This window comes from Canis lupus, chromosome 9, assembly GCF_011100685.1.
Source record: "Canis lupus familiaris isolate Mischka breed German Shepherd chromosome 9, alternate assembly UU_Cfam_GSD_1.0, whole genome shotgun sequence".
NCBI classification, from domain to species: domain Eukaryota; kingdom Metazoa; phylum Chordata; class Mammalia; order Carnivora; family Canidae; genus Canis; species Canis lupus.
In genome coordinates, this window is record NC_049230.1 from 18618654 (window position 1) to 18644114 (window position 25461).

The 25461-nt window shown below is 50.5% G+C and overlaps 1 protein-coding gene across 1 annotated transcript in view; it reads right to left on the minus strand.

Moving 5' to 3' along the window:
- Nucleotides 1-2856: 2856 nt before the first annotated feature.
- DBF4B (DBF4 zinc finger B) overlaps nucleotides 2857-25461 on the minus strand; it is a 33411-nt gene continuing 10806 nt past the window's right edge. The window contains 12 exon segments of the mRNA XM_038547089.1: nucleotides 2857-4256; nucleotides 4258-4953; nucleotides 5810-5934; nucleotides 6066-6174; nucleotides 8588-8704; nucleotides 11513-11558; nucleotides 13004-13037; nucleotides 14741-14817; nucleotides 16825-16912; nucleotides 17692-17742; nucleotides 18345-18530; nucleotides 22912-23066. Coding sequence (XP_038403017.1) covers nucleotides 4082-4256; nucleotides 4258-4953; nucleotides 5810-5934; nucleotides 6066-6174; nucleotides 8588-8704; nucleotides 11513-11558; nucleotides 13004-13037; nucleotides 14741-14817; nucleotides 16825-16912; nucleotides 17692-17742; nucleotides 18345-18530; nucleotides 22912-23066 — 1859 coding nt within the window. The 3' untranslated portion in view covers nucleotides 2857-4081.

The window sequence follows — 25461 nt, forward strand, 5'->3', positions numbered from 1 at the left end:
CCTTCCCCGAAGTCCTGCCCTTCAGCCAGTTCTTCCCTCACATTTTCCTGCACGGGGGCCAAGCTGGGCTGATGCGGGGCCAAGACGGAGTCCCAGCAGCTGCAGGTGAGGGAGGCGAGTCTGCAGCCCCCCGGCCCCCCTCCTTCCTTCTGCCCAAAAACTCCATCCCGGAAGACATGGGGCTGCGATTCCTGCCAACAGAGGCCGCCAGGCCCCATGCCCAGGCTGTGAGGCCTGTAGCAGAGACCATGTTGGGTGAGGGCAAGGTGGTGCCCCGCGAAGAGTGGGAATTAGGGCTTCAGGCAGCAAGCTGGTGTCCTAGTCCTGGTGAAGGGCTGTGTGACCTTGAGCAAGTCTCCCAGCCTCCCTGAGCCTGTTTCCTGTCTGTGAAATGGGGGTAGAAAGGCCCTTCCTGACAGCGCTGCTGGGGGCTAAATGAGTGGCTGGTCTTAAGTGCTCAGAGCCGGGCCGGGTGCACAGAAAGCTCACTTGATCTGGGCTCACACTGTCTCTACGACCCTAAAGGTGCCAAGGAGAAAACTGGCTTCCTGACTCTTGTCCTGGACCCACAGGACCCCACTGTGGGTTGGGGCCTCATCAGGTGCTCCACCCAGCACATGGAGAGATGCCTGCTGACCTGTTGCTGTGGGTGGGGGAGAGCAGAGCAAATGCCCAGAGCCTCGGGCTCAGAAGACCCCAGCCTGGCACCCCGTCCTCTCCACCAGGAGAGAGCCACTCTTCCTACCAATAGCTCTCCTGAGGGAAGTCCCTCCCTCAGTGGTCCTTCCTTCAGCCTCTGAAGCTCAGGGAGGAATTGGAGGCACCGGGGTTCCCAGGACACCTATCCTTTGAGAGGCTTGGAGTGCACAAATGTCATGTTCCCAAGGGCTGAACACACCAGGGTTGGGGAAATGTGGCACCCATGCCCTTGCCCCCTTCCCCTCACGCATGGGATCCTCAGGTTCTGGGAAACCGGCTGTTGGAAAGTGGCCGGGGCTGGGGCCTGGGTGTCTCACTGAGCCCTTTAGCAGCTTCAGCCACACGCACACACACTGGATATGGGGCTGTGGGTCACAAGGTATATTAGTGAAAAGAAGCTCTATCGAAGGGTTTAGAGAAGCCTCACAGGTATGTGTTGGGCAGGAGGGCGGATCAAAAGTTTGCTGTGTTTGTAATGTGTTCTAGTGTTTATAACTTCACTAACAGATGTCTCAAGATTTCCTAGTGAGGCAGAAACTACCATTATCTCCATTTTTCTTTTTTTTTTATCTCCATTTTTCATATTAAGAAAAGTGTCTCAGAAACCTTGCCCCAGGTCAGTGACGGGCAGGACTGGGATGTGAACTTGGGCCTGTGTAGCCTGCAGGCATACACTACAGGGTCCTTGGAGAATATGGAGCCTGTGGGGCCCTTCACTGAAACACAAGGAAACCGAGGCCCAGAGTAGTAAAGGGACTCCCCGAAGTCACGGCGTGAGTAGGGGTGCCTTCCCACCCAGCACAGTGAAGAGTGGAATTCAGAAGGGAGTCAGGGGTGGCGCTACCAACTCAGGTCACATCTGCGAAGTGTACAGAGGTGAGAACAAGGGTCCCAGGCCCAGGTAGAGGTAGCAGGGATGCCGAGGGGCGGGTAAGGGCTCTAGGAGCCAGCTCAGGGCAGACATCTAGGCCGGTGCCTAACGAGGCTGGTGTAGAAGTCAGAGGCTGGCGGAGGGAAGGACTAGGCCAGCGGGGGTGGGGGTGGGGGTATGCAGGTCACGAAGCAGGGGAGCCAGGTTTCAAGGTGGAAAAGAAGAGGGACCTGACTTTGGCAATTATCAGGTTCTCCGGTGACCTTGGGACAGACAAGCCCAGTGGAGTGCTTCAGGCAGAGCCTCCGTGGGTTTGGAAGGGCAAGGAGGTGCAGACATGGAGGCAGTGGCTGGAGACCGCAGGAAGTAGCTGGAGAGCAGGGGGAGCCTGCTGAATCAATGCAAGTGTCTTCCAGGATGGAGTTTTAGGGCAGAGGGAAGAAGAGATGGCAAATTCAAGAAGGAATTTGACCAGGTTTGAAGGAAGGGGCGGGGGGGGCGGAGCAGGGAGCAGTGACGGTGACTGGAAGGAAGGACACTGCTCCCTTTGCAAGAGTCAGATGTGGGAAGGGGACAGAGAGCAGGGGGAGGCAGTGCCTGCAGAGTCTGAGTCAAGGTCATCTGTGGAAGAGTGGAAGGGGGTTTGAATAACCCCAGGTCTGTCCTAGCTCAGGTCTCAGGTGTCCTGGGGTCCCTTCTAAATGTGTATCCTGAGTGCTGGAACCAAAATGCGGATGGGGAGACAACCCTGGGGCTTGGCCTGGCTGAGATGTGATGTCCAAGGTCACGATTGTTTGAGATGGGAGGGGAAGGCCAGTCGGCTGGGAGGTCCTGGGCAGATGGTGAGGAGGGTGTTGACACTGGGTGCGTCGGTCTTTGAGCAGCACATCAGGATATCCTGGAGGTCTGAAGGAGTGGGGAAAACTTCTCAGCCAGAGTGGCGGTGTTGTGGGAGAGGCAATGGGGATAAGGGAGGGGGCCCCTTGCAGGAAGGCTCCTAAGGGCAAAGGAGTTTCCTCAGCAGTGGGCTGTGGGCATGCTCTCCGTAGGCGACCACTCAGTGGGCAGCAGAACGTAGTGACCGACCAGGGGAGATGGGACAGATGCAGCCCTCAGGGACTGGGCCGGGGAGGGTGGTGGCTCTGACATATGCTTTCCCCCTTGCAGGGGGCACCCATCCTGCTGGCCACTCACTCTGCCCATGTATGCTGGGCCCGCCGCCCTGCTCTGGGTCACTGGATGGTACACTGAGGCCTGACACACTGCACTCCAGCTTTATCCTCTGCTATTTGTTATTAACAAATTTATTTACAGTTCCGAACCAAGATTAATTGTGAAGTTTAACAGGAATGGCATAAAAAGGCCAAACATGACCTCTATGAGGGTTGTACACACAGTTGCTCTATTTCCAAAGTAACAACTCTGGTCCTCACCCACAGCTAGGCCCCACTTTCTTCCTCCAAAGTGAGACACAGAATAGCACCAGGCTTCTTGTAGCTTCAACATTTAAAGAAACAAACACACAGAGGCAGAGAAGGGTGAGAAGAACCACAGCACAAAATGTAATAAAAAAAAAAGTGGCCAAAGAATCAATAGCAAACCCATCTCTGTCTGCAGATTAATGGCTTGGCTGAAAGAAATGGGGGGAGGTCCTTAGGGAAGGAGGGAGGGAAGAGGGTGATGCAGAAGTTGGCAGGTGAACCGCTGACCCTGGAACAGCAGAAATGGGTTGAGGGGGGTGGGCAGCCAGGGAAGAGTGGAGGGGTCCCTAGAGGGGGGCATCTGGCCATAACCTGGGCTCAGGGGAAAGGTCCATTCAGTGTTGGGCTCCCACCAAATGCGGGGGCCAGGGAGCTCTGGAGGTGCTGCAGTCAGCCCCTCCTCTGCTTCATATGTTCCTGAGGATCTGTGTGCACGAGCGTGGGGGGCTGGGGGAAGGGACAAACAGGCATTTCAGAAAGCAGGAGAGCCACATGCTCCTGGGAAAGGAGGCTGGGGTGGGGGTGGGGAGCACCGAAACCCAGCTCTGCAAGAGGCGAGTGCCTACAGAGGGACAGGAAGCCAGGCCGGGGATCCTGCTGCTCCTAGCTTCTTTGTGGTTCCTCCCCATGCCAACTTTGCCTCTGCCTCCAGGTGCGGGCGGCTGGCGTGGACGGAGGGGCCCACTGTAGACCTCTGCCTGCCCGGGACACAGCTGGAGGTGGGGGCAGAGGGCTGCCCCCAGCCCAGACTCTTCTGGTCCCACCCCAAAGGCCAGGGAGTGGGTGGACCAGCTCTGTCAACCCCACAGAGCTTGGCCATGACAACAGCTGTTTGCTTTGACTTCAGAGGCCAGGCCCCCTGGGCTCTTCTGGTTCTTGTGGGGAGCCCCTGAGGTGCTGTCCTCCTTGTGTCTGGTCTGCCCTGGCCGGGCGTGCAGTACTCAGCAGAGGTAGAACTTGTACCGGTGTATCTGGCCCTCAAGTCCAGAGTTGCTGCATGTCCCAGAGAACTCACGGGAGCAGTTCTCTGCTAGTGCTGGGAGACAGGGAGGTTAGGGGGCCTAGAACCACTGAGAACAGCTGCCCCCCCCCAGCTGGCTGGCAGAGGGCAGGGGACAGAGGTAGACTGGCTCTCTGCAGGTTCTCCTGCGGGCTGCACGTTAGCTGCTGAGTGCAGACGGGCTGACAGCTGGCCTGGAGCCAGCTGCAGACGGGCCGGGGGCTGCTCGCTCAGACTCCTCAGACCCGGGGGGCCATCCTCCCCCAGGCCAAGGGGGCTGTGCGGCCCAGCACTCTGCTGGCCTATCTGGGGGCTGCCAGGGGAAGGAGTCCGGGAGAGAGAGGCAGGTCTGTGGGGGACACACGGGGAGGAAGGAAGTCAAAGGCCTGCGCTCATGGCCTGGGAGGGGAAGGGAGAGGAGAGGCCTGCCACTGGTTGTCCTGGTGCCACAAGGACTACTGGCTCTCGGGACAAAGAATGAGGCTTGTGGCTGAGAGACCCCTGACCTCTTTTCAGGATTGCCATTGGGGAACTGAACCTTCCGCTTGTGGCCAACAAGTGCCACGTCCAGGCCTGAGAATTCTGCAGAACCAGAGCTTGTCAGGAGGCACTCGTGTACAGGGCTCTTAGACACTGGTGTCCCTGGGGAGTCTGCAATGACATCAATTGATCCCCCTAGCTCCTGGTAGCTTGCTGCTGGTCCCAGCATCTTGCCAGTCTCCGTAGGTTCTGTGGGTGACTTCATGCTATCCACTGTTCCATCTGGCTCTCCGGCGCCCGAGGCCTGGTGCTTGTCCTCTTTCATACTGGGAGATGCTGCCTTGCATGGATGAGAGGGCTGGCTGAGAGGCAGAGTCTCAGGCCACAGAGGCTCACCATCTGAAGATGGGGAGCCTGGCTGCCTGTGGAAACAGAAGCATCCAGTGGGCCTCAAGGCTCACCTTAGAGCACACGGCAAGTTGGGATCTTCCTGGGACAGGGCACCCATGGCGCTGCCCTCCTGGGTTTTGGTATGAAGAGAGTGGCCCACTTTGGGGCTCTGTGGAAGGTCTGTTCTCAGGCTGCCCCTGCAGTGGCGGCCACTACTATCTACACCTCTCTTGGCTCTGTGGCCTGTGGTCTGGGCTGGCCAGAGGAACAGGTTAGAGGCTGTTCCATTTAATAACTTTGCAGCGGAGGCTGTGCCCTTTGGCGGCTAGAGAATGCAGCACAAAGCCTGGCTTTCCAAGCTGAGCCCAGGGAGGTGAAGACTTGGCCTGAGAGGGGAAGCCACAGCTCTTTGGTCGGCAGCAGGGAAGGTGAGCTCAGAGGGCTCTGGGATTTTGGAGAACCCCCTGCAATCCTTCTTTCTGGGGAGTAACTTCTAGAACGGCAGAGAGATCCCCATCTGGGAGGGACCCAGGAATTCCCTTCTCTGCTTCTAGAAGGTCACACAGGCACATTACCAGGCACATGCAAGAGCAACGGCTGAACTGCTCTCCCCACCCCCACAAGCACTGCAATGCCTGTGCATTAGGAAGGAGCAACGTGCTGGTGTGGGCCCAGTCCCTGTCAGCTGGAGCCACAGATGGAAGGCTCCCAACCCCCACCAATCCCCAAAAGAAACAGGACGGAAGATGGTGGTTAGGAGAAAAGCGCCACAGCCTGGTCCTTGGCGTCATCAGCCTGAGGGCTCCTTCTCCCCAAGAACGGGCAGCAGCAAGAGCGAGGATGTGGCTGCGCCTGCCTCGCCGGCAGGGCCGCACAAAAAGCACTCACCTGGGCAGGCTGGTCTGGAAGGGGGCATCGGCAAAGCTGTGGCTGAGCTGGGCGATGAGCCGATCGACTTCTGCATATGGGTGGGCTTCCGAGGCAAAGCCCTGGTGCTGGGTGCTCCGGAGATGCTGCCCAGGGTGAGAGGGGCACAGGGCATTCATTAGGCAAGACCAGGGTGGGATGCGAGTGGGGTACAGGCTGGGTAGGAAAGGTGCTGTCAGAGCAGCCCGGGAGAAGCTGCTTGGCAGGGAGGGCTCACCGCATGGAGCTCCTCAAAGGTCTCTTGGCAGCACTCACAGAAGCCCTTCCTCCTCCTAGGCAGGGTGCAGGTGGCTGATCTTGGGCTTGGCTCTCGGTCCTTGGGTTCTCTGCAGAAAGCGTGGGTTGGGGGCGAGGGCAAGAAAGCAGTCACTGTGGGGGCCCTCAGAGGGGCTGACAGACATTGGCAGGCCTGCTGACACTTGGGACCCTTGTCCAGAGGTGGCAGGAGTGCCAATGAGGAAGGTGAGAGATCTCTGTCCTGTCACTGCCCTAACATTGCAAAGCACAGGTGAGGACGGGTGCCAGTGGCAGCAAGAAGGCCTCCTAGGACTCTTCCAGCTCGAGCTCACATCTGAACCTATGTCCATCTGCCCTGCAGGATGAAAGGGGAAAGGCCTCGGTGGCAGTGAGGGGACTGTGCTATTCCTGGCCTCTCCTACTTGGACTGTCCCCTTCCTCTGGCTCAGGCTGTCTCCTCCCTCACGCTGGCTTGCCCTGTGCACAGCTGTCACCTTCACCGGGGACTTTCTAATCTCTTTCTTGAACCCGACTTCTCGTCTGAATTTCAGGCCCATATTTTTAGCGGCTGCTTGGCTGTCTGAGCAAACTCAACAAAGTCCAAAATAGTCCCCTGTGAGGGCTTTCTAAGCATGATGCAAAACCCAGAAAACAGAAAAAAGCTGATAAATTCAACTACATGCAATCTAAAGAAATGTATGCATGGCAGAAAATGTAAACAGAAGACAAATCACAGACAGGGCAGGGTGTGAGTGTAGGAGTATTTATAATTAATAACACAGAGGGCTTGTTTCCCTAATGCATGAAGGGCTCCTTACAAATCAATAAGAAAAGCAATCAATGAAAAGAAAAATGGATGAATGATATAAAAAAGGTTCACATAGAAAGAGACTCAAATAATCAAACATACGAATGTACTTAACCTCATTCATAATGAGAAAAAATGACCATGCAGATCATACCAAGAGACAGTTTTTAACCTAGCAGGCTGGTGGAGGGTGGCACGGGGGACAGCTCTGAGTGGCAGCCCAGGCAGGAGGTGACAGGCCCAGGCACGATGTGAGAACCAATTTGGTTGTGTTTATCAACGTTATAAATGCAGGAACCCTTGGACCCAGCACCTCTGCTTTTAGGAATTTATTCTACAAATTCACTCTAAGACTATTCACCGCAGCATTATTTGTAACAGCAAAAGCCTGGAAAAATCTAAGTATCCATCAATAAGGGATTCATTAAAGAAAACACAGTAAGACTATACAATGGAAGACCTTGAAGCCATGAAAGGGAATGAGGATGTTTTCTAGGTACTAATGGGAAGTTCATTTAGGATACATCAAGTGGGAAAGGCTAGGTCCAGCCCAGCCACTGTTCAACCCCTCTTTACAGAAGAGAAGCAAAGGATATGTGATGTACTTCCGACCACACAAACTCTCTCTGGACATAGCCATGATCTGGAGATTGGAGGGGAGATATGGAATACAGACTTTTCACCTTAAACCCTCTGTAATTCTTGGATTTGGAACCAAAGTACACTACTCACTTTTAAATTTAAAAAATTAAACACTTCCTCTCATAGATTTTCTCACCCCCCCAAACCTCCCATCCTGCCCCTGACCCCGGGCTGCTCTCTCCCCATACTTCTCCCATGCAGACACCCAACGCTTCACTATCTTTCTTTTACAACCTCTGTTCCTCTGCAATCTGCAGCCATCCCAGCCCTGACACCACCCACTGGTGTCCCCTGCACCTTCTGGGAAAGGTATGCGGGGTACCTGGCCGTCACTTTGGCTTGTTCATGGTCTCTGTCTGCTGGGGGGATCCACAGGCCCTTCTTGGCCCTGGGAACTCTCATGCTGGGAATCTGCCTGGCCTGTTCTCCTGTGAACTAACCCTGTGATCCAGAAGTTAGAACAGGTCCAAGAAGGCATCTGGGTCCATCCCCCGAGCCATATCCCTTCTGCCCTCTGCTCAGTGAAGGTTCAAATTCTCACACATCTGCAGAGAAGGAACACCCACAAGCCTACCAGCCACTCTGAGCTACACAATGTCGTAGGTCCCTAGATCCCCTGCCCCCAGGTTATTCCTGATGTTTAGCTACAAAGGTCTCCAATTCTGATGTGCATAAAGATCACCCGTGGAGCTCATAAGAATGCAGTTTTCAGGGCTCCATCATCAGAGACCATGATTCTGTAGATGTGGAGTTTGAGAACCTGCATCTTTAATGGGAGCCCAGGGTACTCTGGTAAGGGTGGTGTGTAGATCTGAGTTTCAGAAACTAGCCTGTTGCCCTCTGGACACAAGTCAAATTCCTTAGTAGGGATGGAGAACACCAAGTAAAATGGATGAAGACTCCTAGTATCTCTCTTCTCTGGGCGAAGTTCCCCGAACAGGCTTTGCCTCAGGAGTGAACACATGGCCATTCCCAAATTGGACCAGCAGACTCCCCGGGGGGAAGGACCCTTCCTGCAGCCAGCCCTAGGTACTCAGACCAGGAACACCCACCTGGTATGAAGCAAGATGCTCGGGGTCATCAGGGCCTCAAAGGGGCTTGCATCTTTGGGTCCCAGAAAAGAAATTTCAGGAAAGGACTTAAACTGATGGTGGAAGGGACGAAACTTCCTGAAACACAGAGAACTTCATTTTGACTACTGTGGGGGCAGGAAGAGGGGGAGGAGAGGCCCAGCCCAAACCCTCAGAATCCTGATCCTGAGAAAGTGGCTTCTCCCCCATATACCTCTTCAGTTCTAAAACCAAACCCTCCCCATCCTTCTTGGTAAGACTGATGCACTCCCTGGCTACTCATCAAGCCGGTCTACTCTCTCTGCCTCATCTGAGCTGAGAGGAACAAGCGGTGTCAGCCCATTTTACAGAAGAGGAACCGAAGCCCAAAACGTTTTGTGACTTGTCCAAGGGCTCACGACTGTTAAGTGGTCCAGACCAGGCAACAAGCCATGTCTTCGACTCCTGATCCATCTTTCCACTTTGCTTCCTGACCCTAACCACCTTTGAGGACTCTAGCCTGGCAGCCCTTAATGAAGGAATATTTAAACCAGAACAGTGACTTTTCTATTCCATGAAGAGGAACATTTTTGCTCTGGGCTACTCCTCTGTTACCACCTGAGGGGAGGCATTCTGAATGGAAAAGAGAAGCACAGTGAAGGTTCTGGATAGTCAGACCTACACTGAGTGGTTTTGGTGGTTTGCCAAGTTGCTCACATTCAAGAAATGTTCAGGGCCAGGTCTGGTGATCTGTGGATCCTGGGCAAAGCCTGCTGCTGTAGCTGGCAGGCATGCTGCGTTTGGTTGTTACGGCCTTTGCTCCAGGGGAGATCACGGGCCAGGGATTCCTGGTGTGTGTGTATGGGTGGGGGGAGGGGGAGCATGGTGAGAGTCCTGTGGCCTCAGGGGTGAATTAATACAGGAGTCTGGGCAGCCCCGGTGGTTCAGCAGTTTGGCACCGCCTTCAGCCCGGGGCCTGATGTTGGAGACCCGGGATCCAGTCCCACATCGGGCTCCCTGAATGGAGTCTGCTTCTCCCTCTGCCTGTGCCTCTGCCTTTCTCTCTCTCTGTGTCTCTCATGAATAAATAAATAAAATCTTTTTTAAAGAAATACATGAGTCTTCTCAGGCCCTTAGGAGAAGAAGGCACCCTTCACAGCCACAGTACTACCCTCTTTCTTCTTCTTCTTCAGTGTTTTGTTTCTGCTCGGAAGGCTGCAAAGTTGAGGTTGGTAAGGCTACCGAGCTTCAGGAGAGTACATAAACAGAACCACAAGAAGCCTCATCCCCGCTCTCGCCTATGATGCCAGGGGCACACCAACAATGTATGCCCCTCTGGAAATGCTGTGTGCCTGCCATGCTCATTGTGATACTGAGGCACTGGCGGTGTGTACAAGCCATAACTACTTGTGTTTAACTGGTAGTGACAGGGCTGGGGTAGGGGACGTGTACCCTCCATTCTATAGGAACTGGAGAAGAGAGATCCTCAGTATCTCCCTGCCTTCCTTCCACTCATGTTCCGGCCATCAAAGCCAACTCTCCACTGTGTTCAAGTGCCAAGAAGGAAACCTAAGTCCCCTGGAGGATAGGCAGGCCCCCAGTATTGGGCCTTATAGCTGCCTATACTGAGACGAAAGGACCTAGAAAGCTCTGATTCTAAGAGTTTCTGCTGGGTTCATGTGGGCTTTTTCTTAAAAAAGCAAAAACAGTGGAATCCCTGGGTGGCTCAGCTGTTTGGCGCCTGCCTTCGGCCCAGGGTGTGATCCTGGAGTCCCGGGATCGAGCCCCACATCAGGCTTCCTGCATGGAGCCTGCTTCTCCTCTGCCTGTGTCTCTACCTCTCTCTCTCTCTCATGAATAAATAAAATCTTTTTTTTTTAAATCTTTATTTTTTTTTAAATTTTTATTTATTTATGATAGTCACATAGAGAGAGAGAGAGAGGCAGAGACATAGGCAGAGGGAGAAGCAGGCTCCATGCACCGGGAGCCCAACGTGGGATTCGATCCTGGGTCTCCAGGATCGCGCCCTGGGCCAAAGGCAGGCGCCAAACCACTGCGCCACCCAGGGATCCCTAAAATCTTTAAAAACAAACAAACAAACAAACAAACACCCAACTTTTTATTTTGAAGTGATTATGGATTTACAGGTTTCTGATCTAGGACTTACTGGAGAATCAATGATAACCAAGGGGCCTGACAGCTCACAGGTTATCAACATGTCCCTCCTGCTCTAGATGAGAAGGGGCCCGCTGGTGGACAGACAGGGCAGGGTGAAGATGACACCAGGCAAGGACACCAGGCAGGACCCTGGATGCTGACCTTGGGCTAAGACTCATTGGCCAAATGGCTGTATATAAGTCCCTTAATTTCTCTGACCTCAGTTTCCCCACTAGGCTATCCTCATGCCACTCTTTCCCAGGGTCCCCACAAGATCACATGTGTCAGAAATTGGTTTTGCACAGCCAAACAGAAAGGCTTCCAGTTCAAGACGATTGGACAAGGGAATCACCAGCACCACCCCCAGTACCCTGGCTTCAGCCAAGAGGACCATTCTAGCAGTGTCCTGGGCCAGCACGGGTCTGGTAGGAAGTGCCAGTGAACGCCCAGGGGGAAACAAGGAGCTATGAGCCTGGGCGGGACATCGTGTGCTCATAAAAGCAGAGCATTAAAAGGAGGTAATGCACACACAGGTCACTAACCTCTGACTCATGACCAAGAGGAGGGCCAACTGTGTAATGCCACCTTCAGAGGCTCCTCCTGGTCTGTTGGAGACTTCTCCAGGACAGGGGGAAAGAGCAGCTTCTGGAGAAGATGAAGGTGTAGGGCTGAGGGGCTCCATGACCCCATCAGCTTGGGGCCCCTGAGCACCTCTCTTCCATGCAGCCCGGTGGGCTGAGGGGAGGGAGATGGGGTCCCCCCACCACTCACCTGCTCTCATCTTCAATTTTGAGGAATGGTGCCTTCAGCCTGGCCACTGGAAAGGAAGAATGCGCACATTAGCCATCTGTTGGCTACGGTGCCAGGCCCGCGCTACACGCACAGGAAATGCTCAGAGGCGAGGCTCTGCCAAGGTCCAAGAGCTATGCAGAGCTGGAGCCCACGCCACCCCAAAGCATGCCTTTCCATTTGGCTGAGGTCAGGCACCTACCTCTATCTCCTCTGGCCTCTACCCTGGGTGACAGTTCCTTTACGGGAGAGAGGCCACGGAGTGCCCCCCACCCCAAAGCTGGACACAGGACCCTGCTCTGTGTGTGGGTTCTGGAGGCTGTCAGCTGAGGGTTAGAAACCTGACTAGAGCAGGGGTAGGGGCAGAGTTTGGCCCCAGCTGGTTTGGGCTAAAAGCCTCAGGTCCTTCCCCGACATTCCCTCTTGCTGCTTCAGAATCCTGAGGGGCCTGAGAACACTCTCAGGCAGGACACCTCAGGAGGATCCTAGGTTTTCTGCAGAAAAGCAGGGAGGAAGAGGGCTGGAGAATGTTTATGGATCATAGCAGTGGGGCAGAGATGGACAGGATCAAAGAGGTGCTGGGAAGATGAATTTGCTGTTAATCAAGAGATTCAACCTCTACTAGCTAGTTATTCACATAGTTTACAAAATCTCTTAGGTATTAAGAGCCACTTCTACTTCCCACAGAAGCCCTGTCAGAAGGACACCCAAAGCAGGCTGGGAGCCCGGGCAGACCTAGCAGCCCCCAGATCCGCCTGGAGTGGCGCCTCCTCACTCACAGACCTGCTCGAGGTTCTGCTAGCGCCCAAGCAAAAAGCAGCCTCACTCCTCATAAGGCAGCAGCTCCCATTAATTACTTTTTGGGGGCGATTTCTTGTCTTTCTAATTAACTGAGACAGTGATTAAAATCAATTCCCCCACAGATTTCCTTGAATTTTGAATATGAGAGGTGCCAAGTGACTTTTCTTAGCTCCTGCTTGTGCACGAATAAATGCCACTTAAAGAGCATCTTTGGGAGAAACATCCACGGGGAGAAACTCTCTTGTGGTCCAAGAGGGGCCAGGAGCCGGGCTGTCAATCTGCCTGTTTGTCAGTTTCAGGGAGTGTGGCATTTGGGAGAGTGGTAGGCAGCTGTCAAACTGCCCACCCCAAACTGCTCCTGAATCAGAAGGAAAAGGAGGCCGAACTTTGGTCAATGCCCAGGAATAGGCAGAGGGTACGAGAGCCAGAGCAGCCATGTGGGGTCTTGGCGCTAAAGAAAAGCTCTGGCTGGGCGGCTCTGGGCTCGCTCATGGATACCCTTCTCCCGCCCTCTCGTCTTCAAAGCTCAGGCCCTGCAAACACAACAGGACAACACAACCTGGACTTGCTTCCTGCCGCAGAAAAGCGAGCAGATGCTGCCACAGAGGGAGCCGTGGGGAAGCGTTTAGGAGGGAGGGACTGCAATTAGATGAGGAAAGCTACCACACTGACCTTTCCGCGTTCTTGGCTCTGCTGGACACGTTCCCTAAATGGAAAGGGAAAATAGGTTAAGGATGCAAGGGAGCTAGAGGGTCGAGGAAGCGGGCCTGGTGAGGCGAGTTGCTGTGAATCTGCCCCACTTTGCTTCCTGCTGTTGGCTGGGCCCTGAGCTAGAACAGACCCAACACAATGGCTCCCTCTGCCTCCCCGGGGACGTGATGACTGGCAAGCCCCACGTGTGCATCTCAATGGCAGCTGATTTTGTGGAGGGAACGCAGGACACAGCCAAGAGCAGAAGCTACAGAGCCCCCGGACCTGGGTGCAGGCCCGCGCTGTGCAGCCCAGGGTGTGAGGAGCACCTGCCTGCCTCACCGTCATGGCGACAATGGACAGACAGATGCAAAGGGAGTAGGTGATAGACCTGAAGCAGAGCAGATGCCCATGCATGGCACTTTGCATCTTCTAGGCACTGCTGTCGTTCCAGGTCAGCTTACAAGACAAACATGAAGCGCATGCCTCTCACATTCCTGTGCCCTGTTTTGTGTATTTGGACCCTGTTGGTCAAGACCAGTGTTTAGGTCAAGGTCAAATAAAGCTAATATTACAAACTAAATGGAAAAAAACAAGAAATCAGTAGGATTCAGCAGGGAGGGAGACAGGAGAGATCCAATGAGCCCATGACTATACCTCTGGGCCCACAGAAGTTCTGAATTCTCCTCCAGGCCACACCTCCAGGGCAAACAACCCAAAGAAGCTTTCCCTATCCCCTTGAATATCAGCAGACTGCACCCACAACTCACTCTGGAAGACCCGAGTATCTACAAAATAGATTAGTAAGTGAACAAAGCAAAGTAAAAATTCCCTGCATTTACATAAAAGGGGGGGGTACCTTCTGACCTAACTGCTTGTATAAGCCTGGATCCTGGGAGGATACCCAAGAAACGGTTCACGCTGCTTATCTCAGGGAGGAAGCTCAATGGCTGGGGAAAAGGAGTCACAGGGGAGAAAGACTTTCATCATACAACCTTTTGAATTGTGAACAATGCAAATCTATCTAACAGCAGCAGAATCCCAAAGATTCGCAGACCAGAGGGTGTGGGGCAAGGGGCACTGAGGTGGAGGGCTCCACCTTGCACAGACTGGTTTGCTACCACTGTTGGCCCTGCTCCTGGGTGCCAGGAGGCCCTTGGGGTGGGCCTATAAGGCTTAATCCTTCCTCAGAGTCAGGCTAGGTGAAGACACCGTGGCTTTAAAAATCAGCTGGGGCTCTCTTGATGTGTGGTACACACAGTTCTAACTCCAGCAAAGGAAGGAAAAGCCAAATAAGAATTTGGAAGGTGACAGCTCTTTCAAACTGCAACATCCCCTGCCCCCACCCATACAATCTGCAGGCTCATTCCTGGGCCAAGAGCTGTCCCCAGAATGGCAGCCTGGCCAGCAGGCCATGAGCATTTATGTTTTATCTAGGCCAGGACTACCCACAGGCAGTCCCTGGCCTAGGCCACGGTGAATGCCTCAGTGTATCATGGGAGATTTGTAGGGAGCACTGAAAGGAGAGGCTATGGACACCAGGGACATGCTGAGAGGCTGCACTCCTTGTACTTTTTCCAGGATGGCCAGAAGACATGGCTTGCGTAGGTCATGGATTTTGGTAGGTCGCAGACTACTTGGTAGGTCGGATTTTGCGTAGGTCGCAGACTTTGCTGTTGCAAGCCATCCGTTTCCCTTCAGCTCAGTAGGACAATCTACCTCTGGCTTCTTCTTCAGCCCTTGTTTCTTCACACATAGAGCGTTGAGAGACAGTTGCTGCACATGCATCAGCATTTCTGTGGAGGAAACAGAGGACTATGGCCAAAGGCTCCCATTCCTTATTTCCCCAGCATGGCTCCTTCCTGGGGCTGGGGGCTAAACTTCTCAAGGCCTGGCCCACTGGGTCATACCAGCCTTGCCTGCCACCTTCTGGTTATGTGTCATCTCTGCACCTATTGATAATAAAGGGCTGCGTCCTCTATCCTTGGAAAAGTACCTAAGCTGGCTTCACGCTATTTGGTAGCACTGAGTATAGCTCTTGAATAGGAGGTGCCTTCCTGCTCACAAGGGTTTTAGGTACCACTGAAGAGCTGCTTCCATGGGGGAGACCAGCCATGTGAGTTACTCAGATGCAGCCTTAGATGGAAGTCCCAGCAGGAGCTTCTCTTACACACAGGAAGGCAGAAAATTAGACCACATCAGAAATGGCTGATTTTCCAGTAACAATGGAGCCCCCCACATCCCAGACCAGGATCTTCCTGAGCACAGTTCTCTAACACTCAGGCACATCTTGAGCTGGATCTGGATCAGCCCCTACGATGTCATTAGGAGAAAACCCTAGGGGTGCTTGGGTGGCTCAGCTGGTTAAGTGTATGCCTTCACCTCAGGTCATGATCCCAGGGTCCTGGGATGGAGCCCTGCTTTGGGTTCCCTGCCCAGCGGGGAGCCTGCTTCTCACTCTCTGTCTGCCATTCCTCCTGCTTGCGCTCTCTGTCAAACAAATAAATAAAATCTTCAGAAAACAAAAAAAGGGTGGGGGGGACCTCTGGACTCAAAGTAGAACTGGGTATGAGGGCCTTCAAAGCCAGCCCATTCAGGACAGCTATTCTAACGTAAATTTATTACAACCTGCAAATAGGTGGTTACCTTGTGAGGCAACCCTACATAAAACAAAGAACATGCAAAAAAATTTTTTTTAAGATTTTATTTTTGGGGTACCTGGCTAGCTTGGTCAGTGGATCATTTGACTCTTTTTTTTTTTTTTTTTTAAGATTTTATTTATTTATTCACAGAGACACAGAGAGAGAGAGAGAGAGAGGCAGAGACACAGGCAGAGGGAGAAGCAGGCTCCATGCAGGGAGCCCAACATGGGACTCGATCCTGGTTCTCCGGGATCACGCCCTGGACCGAAGGTGGTGCTAAACTGCTAAGCCACCCAGGCTGTCCAATCAATCGACTCTTAATCTTGGTATTGTGAGTTCAAGCCCCATGTTGGGTGCAGGGATTACTTAAAATAAATAAAATATTTTAGGGGCACCTGGGTGGTTCAGTTGGTTAAGCAACTGCTTTCAGCTCAGGTCATGATCTCAGGGTCCTGGGATGGAGCCCCTTGTCCAGATCCCTGCTTAGCAGGGAGTCTGCTTGTCTCTCTCTCCCCACCTCTGCCTCTCTCCCCACTTGTGCTGTCTCTCAAATAAATAAATAAAATCTTTATATACAAAAATAAAATTAAAATAGAAAAGAGTTTATTTTTAAGTAATATTTACACCCAATGTGGGGTTCAAACTCACAATCCCGAGATTAAGAGTCACATGCTTCACTGACTGAGCCAGCCAGGTGCTCTGAAAGAACATGAAATTTAGTTGGGTCAAACTAGGTTGGAATGTGGGCCACACTCCTCACTTCTGATAAAACTATGGATAATTTACCTACTATCTAAGACTCAATTTCCTCATCTGTACAATGGGCAAGAAAGACTGCAGTGGGATTAATTGAGCTAATTCCCAACACAGAGTAAAACCTGATCAGTGGTTGTGGGCAGTAGGAGGATTTCTGTGTTTGTGAAACAGGTTCATGACAGCAGCTGGAGGAGAGCTACATGTAGCGCAGTTAAACAAAGGAGCATCTTCCAGTACCTTTGCCCTGCTATCACTACCGCTGGTCTCCACACCCGACCTTTGTGGGTCAACACAGTGAGCACATCTGCTTTCAGCTAGCTGACACTGGCTGACATCCCTCTAAGAGTGGATGTTGCCAGCCAGTCCCCACCTCCCCTCCACAGAAGCCCCAGGTAGAAACGGTACCGTCCACATGCAGGATCCTCACTCCCCAGGAGCGGGCATTGGTCAGGAGACTACTGCTGCTCCCGCCACCTCCTCCACTGCTGCTCTCCTGGAAGGATGATGCAGTCAGGCAGGAGCAAGAGACTCCCCGGGGCCTGAATGGCTCCGGGTCACCCCCTGAAGAGATGTTGTGGGAGGGTCTACTTCAAGTCACTGGAGGACCCTGTTCTCCACATGGACTGGCCACTGCCAGACGGGCAGACTGCTGCCCAGCCACTTGTGATCAGGAAGCAGCACAGGCTTCTCAGGGAGCTGTCAGGAGGGCCTCTGCGAGGAAAGCTCTCAGCACCCAGCAAGGACACAACAAACAGCAGCGACAGACATCATGATCAGGCAGGAAGGTGTGACTGCCTCAGGCTGCACCCGCCCCAAGTGCAGCGACACCACCTTCCCCTGTCATAGCCCGAGCACCCTTCTCGATGTCACTACCCACTTTTCTCATAAGATCACCTTAACTCTTCCTCCCACCACTTTACTTTAATGGCTCTGGATCTTGCAAAAGGGATAAATAGTTACTTGTAAAAGACATACAAAGTCTGGCTTATGTACAGCACAGACGTCCTCCAACATCCCTTCGAGGTGCTCTTGCTGGGCTCTGGAGATGGAAGGATTGGGGAGTCAAATCCAACTCTACCACTGCCACCCTGGGTGACTCTGGACAAATCACTTAACTTCTCTGAGGTCTACTTCCTCATTTGTAAGAAAATAAGGATGAGACATCTCACAAGTGGTACGTTTTATAGCAGTACTTGAGAAGACCCTCAGAAGAAAGGTTAAACCTCCCCTGTGCCGGAGCCGCCCACCTTCAGCCCCCTTCCCTCGACTCACCTGGTTTCTGATGGCCTTCTGCAGTAACTCCTTCCCTCTGCTCATAGGGACCTGGCAGGAGAGAAGAGCAATGAGGTGTGCACAAACAGATATTCCACACAGGTGCTCATGAGGTCTTAGGAGTCACGTCTCTTAGAAAGTTGGGAGCAGTGACAGCTGAGGAGCAGGGGAACGAGTGCCTAGAAAACCTTCTGGCATAAAGGTGAAACCACAAACAGTTCCAGGTCACCCACAGGTGGCTGCAGCTTAGACCCAGGTGGAGAAGGCGTTCTGAACTTACCCGAGGTCAAAGTGTCACCAATGTTCTAAGACCTCTCTTTAAGTATCTCCACCCCCACCCCCACCCCCGCAGATAAGCCTAGGCCAATTTCAACAAGCCCTCTCTGGTTTACAGAGGACCTTCCTATTGTTTTGGAACCTCTGACATGGAAGTTCCAGGAAAAGTGAAACGTACCACAGAAGGGAGAGCATGGGGATAATGAGCTGCTGAGGTTTTTAGATCCAGAGCTATGATAACATATTTTCAGTCTCTGAATTCAAATGAGATTAAATTAAACCAGATGAAACTAAAGCTGGAGACCACCCCAAGGGCCCACCGAGGCTTACTTCCTTTGTTCAGAGAACATACCTTTCTTACCCGATGAGGTTCTTACCGAGTCTGCAGGCTTCTGTGAAGGCCTGGTGTGGCCATCCTTTGGATGGACTATGGACGGCGTCTGCCCTCTGACCTCGCTGGGGCTGGGGCAGCCTCTGGGGCTTGTCCCATTGCTCTCTGCCTTTGCCTCCCTACGGCTGGACACGATGTAACTTACTTCTTTGCTCAGAAAACCCTCAATTACCTGAAACCAGATCACAGAGGTGGCTGAAAACCAAAAGGCAGATGTAGAATCATCGACTTTGAGAGGTTAGGGAAGGAAATCTTGGCTGCCAGAAGTTTCAGAATCAATGTCTTTAAATAGACCAAATGCAGTTCTGTACTGAGCCCCCAAGAAGACATCATCCTGAAACATAATAGGGTTTAGATAGATAGATAGATAGATAAAATACAGGTTTTGTCTCCAGAGCTACTTCTTTTGACCCAGCAGCAGAAGGCCATGGGCTTTGTTATTTGACCAGTCTGAGTCTACACAGAGTGAGAGCATACTGACAGGGCCTGACACAAGAATAGCTTAGTTAGGCCATGGCTTTCCTGCTAAGACACACTGGGGCATCTGGACCACACTACCCAAAGAGGCAAAAATATGAAACAAGAAAGGGTCTGGCTACTACTCAGCTGCACAAGTGCCTGCTTGTCCTACCTGTAAGCTCCTCACAGGCATTGAGAGGATCTGACACATCTTTGTATCCCAAGGGCCCAACACAGTGCCTGAGACACAAGGACACAACTCCCATTTGCGGGGAGTAGAAAAGATGGACATAAGCAGCAGTAAGGCACTGAATGCTTAATGACCCCCCTCTCCAGGGAAAAAGCCCTGCTTTGTAGTGTGTGCCGGTTTCTGGGGGGTGAACACTCTCACTGTGGTTGATTTCAAGCTACCAACATGATGTTACTGAATGTGGAACTGGAAAGAGATGCTAACGGTTGGCTCTACCTCCAGCACACCACTAAAAATAAGGCTGGATGATGGCCCTCTCTAAAGGGTGACTGGATAAGAAACTTGGCACTGAGGGATCCCTGGGTGGTGCAGCGGTTTGGTGCCTGCCTTTAGCCCAGGGCGCGATCCTGGAGACCCGGGATTGAATCCCACGTCGGGCTCCCGGTGCATGGGGCCTGCTTCTCCCTCTGCCTGTGTCTCTGCCTCTCTGTCTCTCTCTCTGACTATCATAAATAACTAAAAATTAAAAAAAAAAAAAAAAAAAAAAGAAACTTGGCACTGAACTTAAGAACCCCCCCCCCAAAAAAAACTACACAATACCAACAAACGTTTAGGTTCCTCAAAAAAGTTAACGTGGTCTACCACAGGACCTGGCAATTCTGCTTCTATGCATGCACCCCAAGGGACTGGAAACAGGGGCTTGAACAGATACTTGTACAGCCATGTTCACTGCAGCATTATTTATAACAGCCAAAAAGCAGAAAAACCCAAGTGACCAAAAGATGAATGGTAAGCAAAATGTGATGTATATGTACAGTGAAATATTGTTCAGCCATGACATGAAGTTCTGACACAGGCTACAACATGGATGAGCCTGGAAAAGATCATACTAAGTGAAATAAGCCAGACACAACAGAAAAATATACATGGTTCCACTGACATGAGGGCTCTAGAATAAGCAAATTTATTGAGATAGAAAGGAGATTTGAGTGACAGGGGTTGCAGAAAAGGAAAGTGGGAGTTCTTGCTCACTGGTTACAGAATGTCTGTTTGGGGATAAAAAGCTGTGGAAGCAGTGAAGGCTGCCCAGCCACATGAATGGAATTCATGCTGATAACTGTACACTTACAAATGATTAAAATGGCACAGTTTACGCTATATACATTTCGTCACAATTAAAAAGAATCCTTAGGGATCCCTGGGTGGCGCAGTGGTTTGGCGCCTGCCTTTGGCCCAGGGCGCGATCCTGGAGACCCGGGATCGAATCCCACGTCGGGCTCCCGGTGCATGGAGCCTGCTTCTCCCTCTGCCTGTGTCTCTGCCTCTCTCTCTCTCTCTCTCTCTGTGACTATCATAAATAAATAAAAATTAAAAAAAAAAAAAAAAAAAAAAAAAAAAAAAGAATCCTTAAAGTTATGGCTTGAGGGGTGCCTGGGTGGCTCCGCTGGTTAAGCGTCTGCCTTTGGCTCAGGTCATGATTCCGGGGTCCTAGGATGGAGCTCCTGAGCTCCTTATCAGGACTCCCTGCTCAGCGTGAAGTCTGCTTCTTCCTTTCCCTCTGCCGCTCCCCTGCTTGCACCTGCTCTCTCCCTCCATCTCTCTCTCTGTCACTGTTTCACCTGCTCTCTCCCTCCCTCTGTCTCTCTCTCTGTTAAAAAAAAAAAAAAAATCTTGGGGCAGCCCCGGTGGCGCAGCGGTTTGGAGCCGCCTGCAGCCTGGGGTGTGATCCTGGAGACCTGGGATCGAGTTCCACATGGGGCTCCCTGCATGGAGCCCGCTTCTCCCTCTCCCTCTGCCTGTGTCTCTGCCTCTCTCTCTGTGTCTATGAATAAAATAAATAAAATCTTTAAAAAAAATCTTTAAAAATTTTTAAATAAAGTTATGGCTTAAATGAGCATATCTACCTTCTGTAATATGGCAAAAACAAATGTTAGCAAGTAGGAGCAGGGCAAGGACTTTCCCGTATGAATGGAGTAATGGCTAATGGCTGCACATCCCTTCCACTCCAGTACACCTACCCCTTTGCAACATGACTGCTGCTCCTCCCATCAAGAGGCAGAGCCCATTTTTCCATTGCCTTGAATCCGACTCCTTTTGAATAATGCAATGTAGTGAAAGATGTTCTAGAGCCTATGCCTTAAGAGGCCTTGTAGCTTCTCTCTTCAACTTCTCTGAAAGCTACCATGACACTGCTGTATAAAGAGGTTGGCTCAGCTTACTATACATACATATGATATTATACATTCCTACAACATATGTGAGAAGCTTCTCAAATGACACATGAGAAGCCATATAGAGGCAACCAGCACCAACTGCCAGATGTGTAAGTGAGGCCAACTTTGGTTCTTCCAGCCAAGCTGACCCTCCACCCAAATGTAGCTGCAGGAGTGAGCCCTGATGACACCAGCATGAGAAAAAAGACCTTTTTTAAAGAGTTAATTAATTTTTTTTTTAAGAGAGAAAACTTGCATGCAAGCAGGTAGGGGTGGGGGAGAGGGAGAGGGAGATAAAGAATCTTAAGCAGGCTTCACGCCCAGTGTGGAGTATATCACAGGGCTCTATCTCACGACCTGAGCTGAAATCAAGAGCTAGACACTCAGCACACCTGGGTGGCTCAGTTGTTAAGTGTCCAACTTTTTTTTTTTTTTAAGATTTTATTCATTTATTCATGAAAGACAGAGAGAGCGAGAAAGAGAGAGAGGGGGCGCATGCGAGTGTGAGAGAGGCAGAGACACAGGCAGAGGGAGCAAGCTCCATGCAAGGAGCCTGATGCAGGACTCAATCCCAGGACTCCGGGATCATGCCCTGAGCCAAAGGCAGACACTCAACCGCTGAGCCACCCAGGCATCCCTACCCAAAGTTTTTCACCCGTTATTTTAAAAATCTAAAATAACGAAATAATCTCAGTGTCCATAAGGTAACAATTAAATAAATTAATAATCCACTCAAAGATATTAAATTCTCGCTATAAATAATGTATATGAGAGACAATAATGATAGGAAAGTGCTAATGTGTTAGGGATATGGGCAAAAAGTTGATAATCAAAAACGTATTCATGATCATAGCTACACAGAAAATGAACAACAAAAAAGCAATGGGGCACCTGGGTGGCTCAGTTGGTTAAACATGTGACTCTTGATTTTAGCTCAGGTCATGATCTCAGGGCTGTAAGATGGAACCCGCTGTGTGGCTCTGAACTGGGTGTGGAGCCTGCTTAAGATTCTCTCTCCCTTGTCCTCTGTCCCTCCCTACTCTAAGTAAAATAAAATAAAATTTTATAAAGGGGAAAAAAAATACATAAATAGATGAATGCTTACCCAGGTTGGGGGTGTTTATGAGAAATGGGGAGTGACTGACAATGGGTATGGGCTTCTTTTGGGGTGATGAAAATGTTCTACAATTGACTGTTGTACATGTCATTTTTATTTTATTTTTTTTTAAAGATTTTATTTATTTATTCATGAGAGACACACACACAGAGAGAGGGAGAGGCAGAGACACAGGCAGAGGAAGAAGCAGGTTCCCCACAAGGAGCCCAATGCAGGACTTGATCCCGGGATCATGCCCTGAACTGAAGGCAGACGCCCAACTGCTGAGCCACCCAGGCATCCCTGAATTACATCTCAATAAAGCTGTGAAACAAAGAGGGAGAGAGAAGAGTCCAGAAGAAAATACATCAAAATGATGGTTTTCACTTGGAACAGTTCTATGTTCTGCAAAATTTCTCAGATACTTTTCTAACTGGGAAAAAAATTTTAACTTTATTAAAAAAAAAGGCTTATACTTAAAATTGCTTTGATTGTACCACTAAAAATACATGGAAGTCACAGAGAGAATCTCTCTCCAGCTCCTGCCCTACAACCCCCATAGGCACATATCGCAGGTCAGAAGTAGATTACGTACCCCACCTAGCTGCTGGATGGCCCCCGTCAAAAACTGGAGACTTTTGCCAGCAGGCAGATCCAGATAAAAGGACTTTCCAGAGAAGGGTTGCCTCCCAGCATCTGTTGAGGTCTTCCGGCATTTTTTCAGAGAAGCGGAAACTCCCAGCTGAGTCCCTAGGAAAGAAAAACAAAAGGTGCAAAGTGAGAAGCAGGGGCTAAGGGAGTCCCTGCAAGCCAAGCAATGCTCACCAACAGCCTCCGGGTGGTGTGCCCTGGCTAGGCCCCAGCACAGAAAGATGAATCTGAGACTAGCGTTCTTGCCCTCATGAAGCTTAGTTGTGGAGAACCCAGAACTCTGGTCCATGGATGGCAGGAATGTAAAATGTTGCAGCCACTTGAGAAAACAAGTTTGGCAGTTTCTCAAAATGCTAACCATTAAGTTAACACAGGACTCTGCAATTCCACTCCTAGGCATATGCCCAGGAGAAATGAAAGTGTATGTCCCGATAAAAACTTGTACAAGAATGTTCATGGCAGTGTGACTCATTTAACCCATATGAAATAATTCCCATGTAAATAAAATGGTAAGCAGAACACAACACATGCAGTCAATGTACTATTACTGGGCAGTAAGAAAGACTGGCCACTGACACAGGCCTGCCACAACCACGATGAGCCTCAAACACATGCAAAATTAGAAAAGCCGGATACAAAGGACCACATACTACATGACTCCATTTATGTGAAATGCCTAGAAAAGGAAAACAGAGTGAGACAGAAATTACATCCATGGTTGCTTAAAGGCTGAGGGTGGGAATAAGGAGTGACTAAAAATGGGCATGAGGTTCTTTATGGGGTGATGAAAATCCTAAAATTAGACTGCTATGTGTGTTGCACAACTCTGAATTAACTACAAACCACTGAAAGCAAACACTTATAATAAATGAATTTTATAGGTAAATTTTAAAATATATTTTATTTATTGATTCATGAGAGATGAGGCAGAGACGTAGGCAAAGGGAGAAGGAGGTTCCCAGCAGGGAGCCCAATGCAGGGCTCAATCCTAGGACCCTATCCCATCATGACCTGAGCTGAAGGAAGCTCAGGAAGGAAGCTGAAGGAAGACATTGAACCACTGAGCCACCCAGGCACATATTATATTTCAGTAAAGCTAACTCCCTCCAAACACTCAATGAATATAATCTAGAGAATTGTGCGTTTCATTGCATATAAATTTGACATTAAAAGGAAAACACTATAAACAAATATGGAATTCTAGCATGAAATGCATGCTAAACTATTTAAAAGGAAGGGTACTAATGTCTATAAATAACCTGAAATAAAAAATATAAGATGGAAATCCATTATGATAAAATAAGTATATTAAAATGTCAATGATAAAATCTAAATGGTGTATCTATGTGCTTGTGCTTACTATAGAATTGTTCTGACTTTGTTGCAGGGCTGAAAACTTTCATTGTAAAATGTTAAAACTTGAAGAGATAAAAAAGATTCAAGACAATGTGACAAACACTGACTACAGGCAAAGAAGTTCTATTATACAGATAATAGGAGTTCCTGAAGACAAAAAATAAAACAAAAAATCCCCATACAAAATACCATACAACCTAGCAAAATACTAAAAACTTCCCTGAAATTAAAAAAAATGTACTTGAAACTAACAAGTTTAAAGTGTCTGTTATGCTTGGAAAAATGGACCTAGAACAGCCAACACCACGATTTAGTTAGTAAAACTGTTGGAGGGATCCCTGGGTGGCGCAGCGGTTTAGCGCCTGCCTTTGGCCCAGGGCGCGATCCTGGAGACCCGGGATCGAATCCCATGTCGGGCTCCCGGTGCATGGACCCTGCTTCTCCCTCTGCCTATGTCTCTGCCTCTCTCTCTCTCTCTCTCTCTCTGTGTGACTATCATAAATAAATAAAAATTAAAAAAATAAAAAAAAATAAAACTGTTGGATTTTATTTATTTTTTAAAATATTTTATTTATTTATTTGAGAGAGAGAGAGAGGGAGAGAGCATGAGCAGGAGGGAGAGGCAGACAGAAAGGGAGAAGCAGAATCCCTGCTGGACGTGATTCCAGGCCCCTGGGATCATGACCTGAGCTGAAGACAGACACTTCACTGACTGAGTCACTCAGGAGCCCCAAACTGCTGGATTTAATTTTAATTTTATTTTATTTATTTAAAGATTTTATTTATTTATTTATCCATGAAAGACAGAGAGAGAGAGAGGCAGAGACATAAGCAGAGGGAGAAGCAGGCTCCATGCAGGAAGCCCGATGTGGGACTCCATCCCGGGTCTCCAGGATCATGCCCTGAGCCAAAGGCAGATGTTTAATCGCTGAGCCACCCAGGCATCCATTATTTATTTATTTATTTTTAAAGATTTTATTTATTTATTCACGAGTGACACAGAGAGAGAGAGGCAGAGACATAGGCAGAGGGAGAAGCAGACTCCATGCAGGGAGCCCAACGAGAGACTAGATCCCAGGACTCAGGGATTACGTCCTGAGTCAAAGGTAAATGCTCCACCGCTGAGCCACCCAGGTGT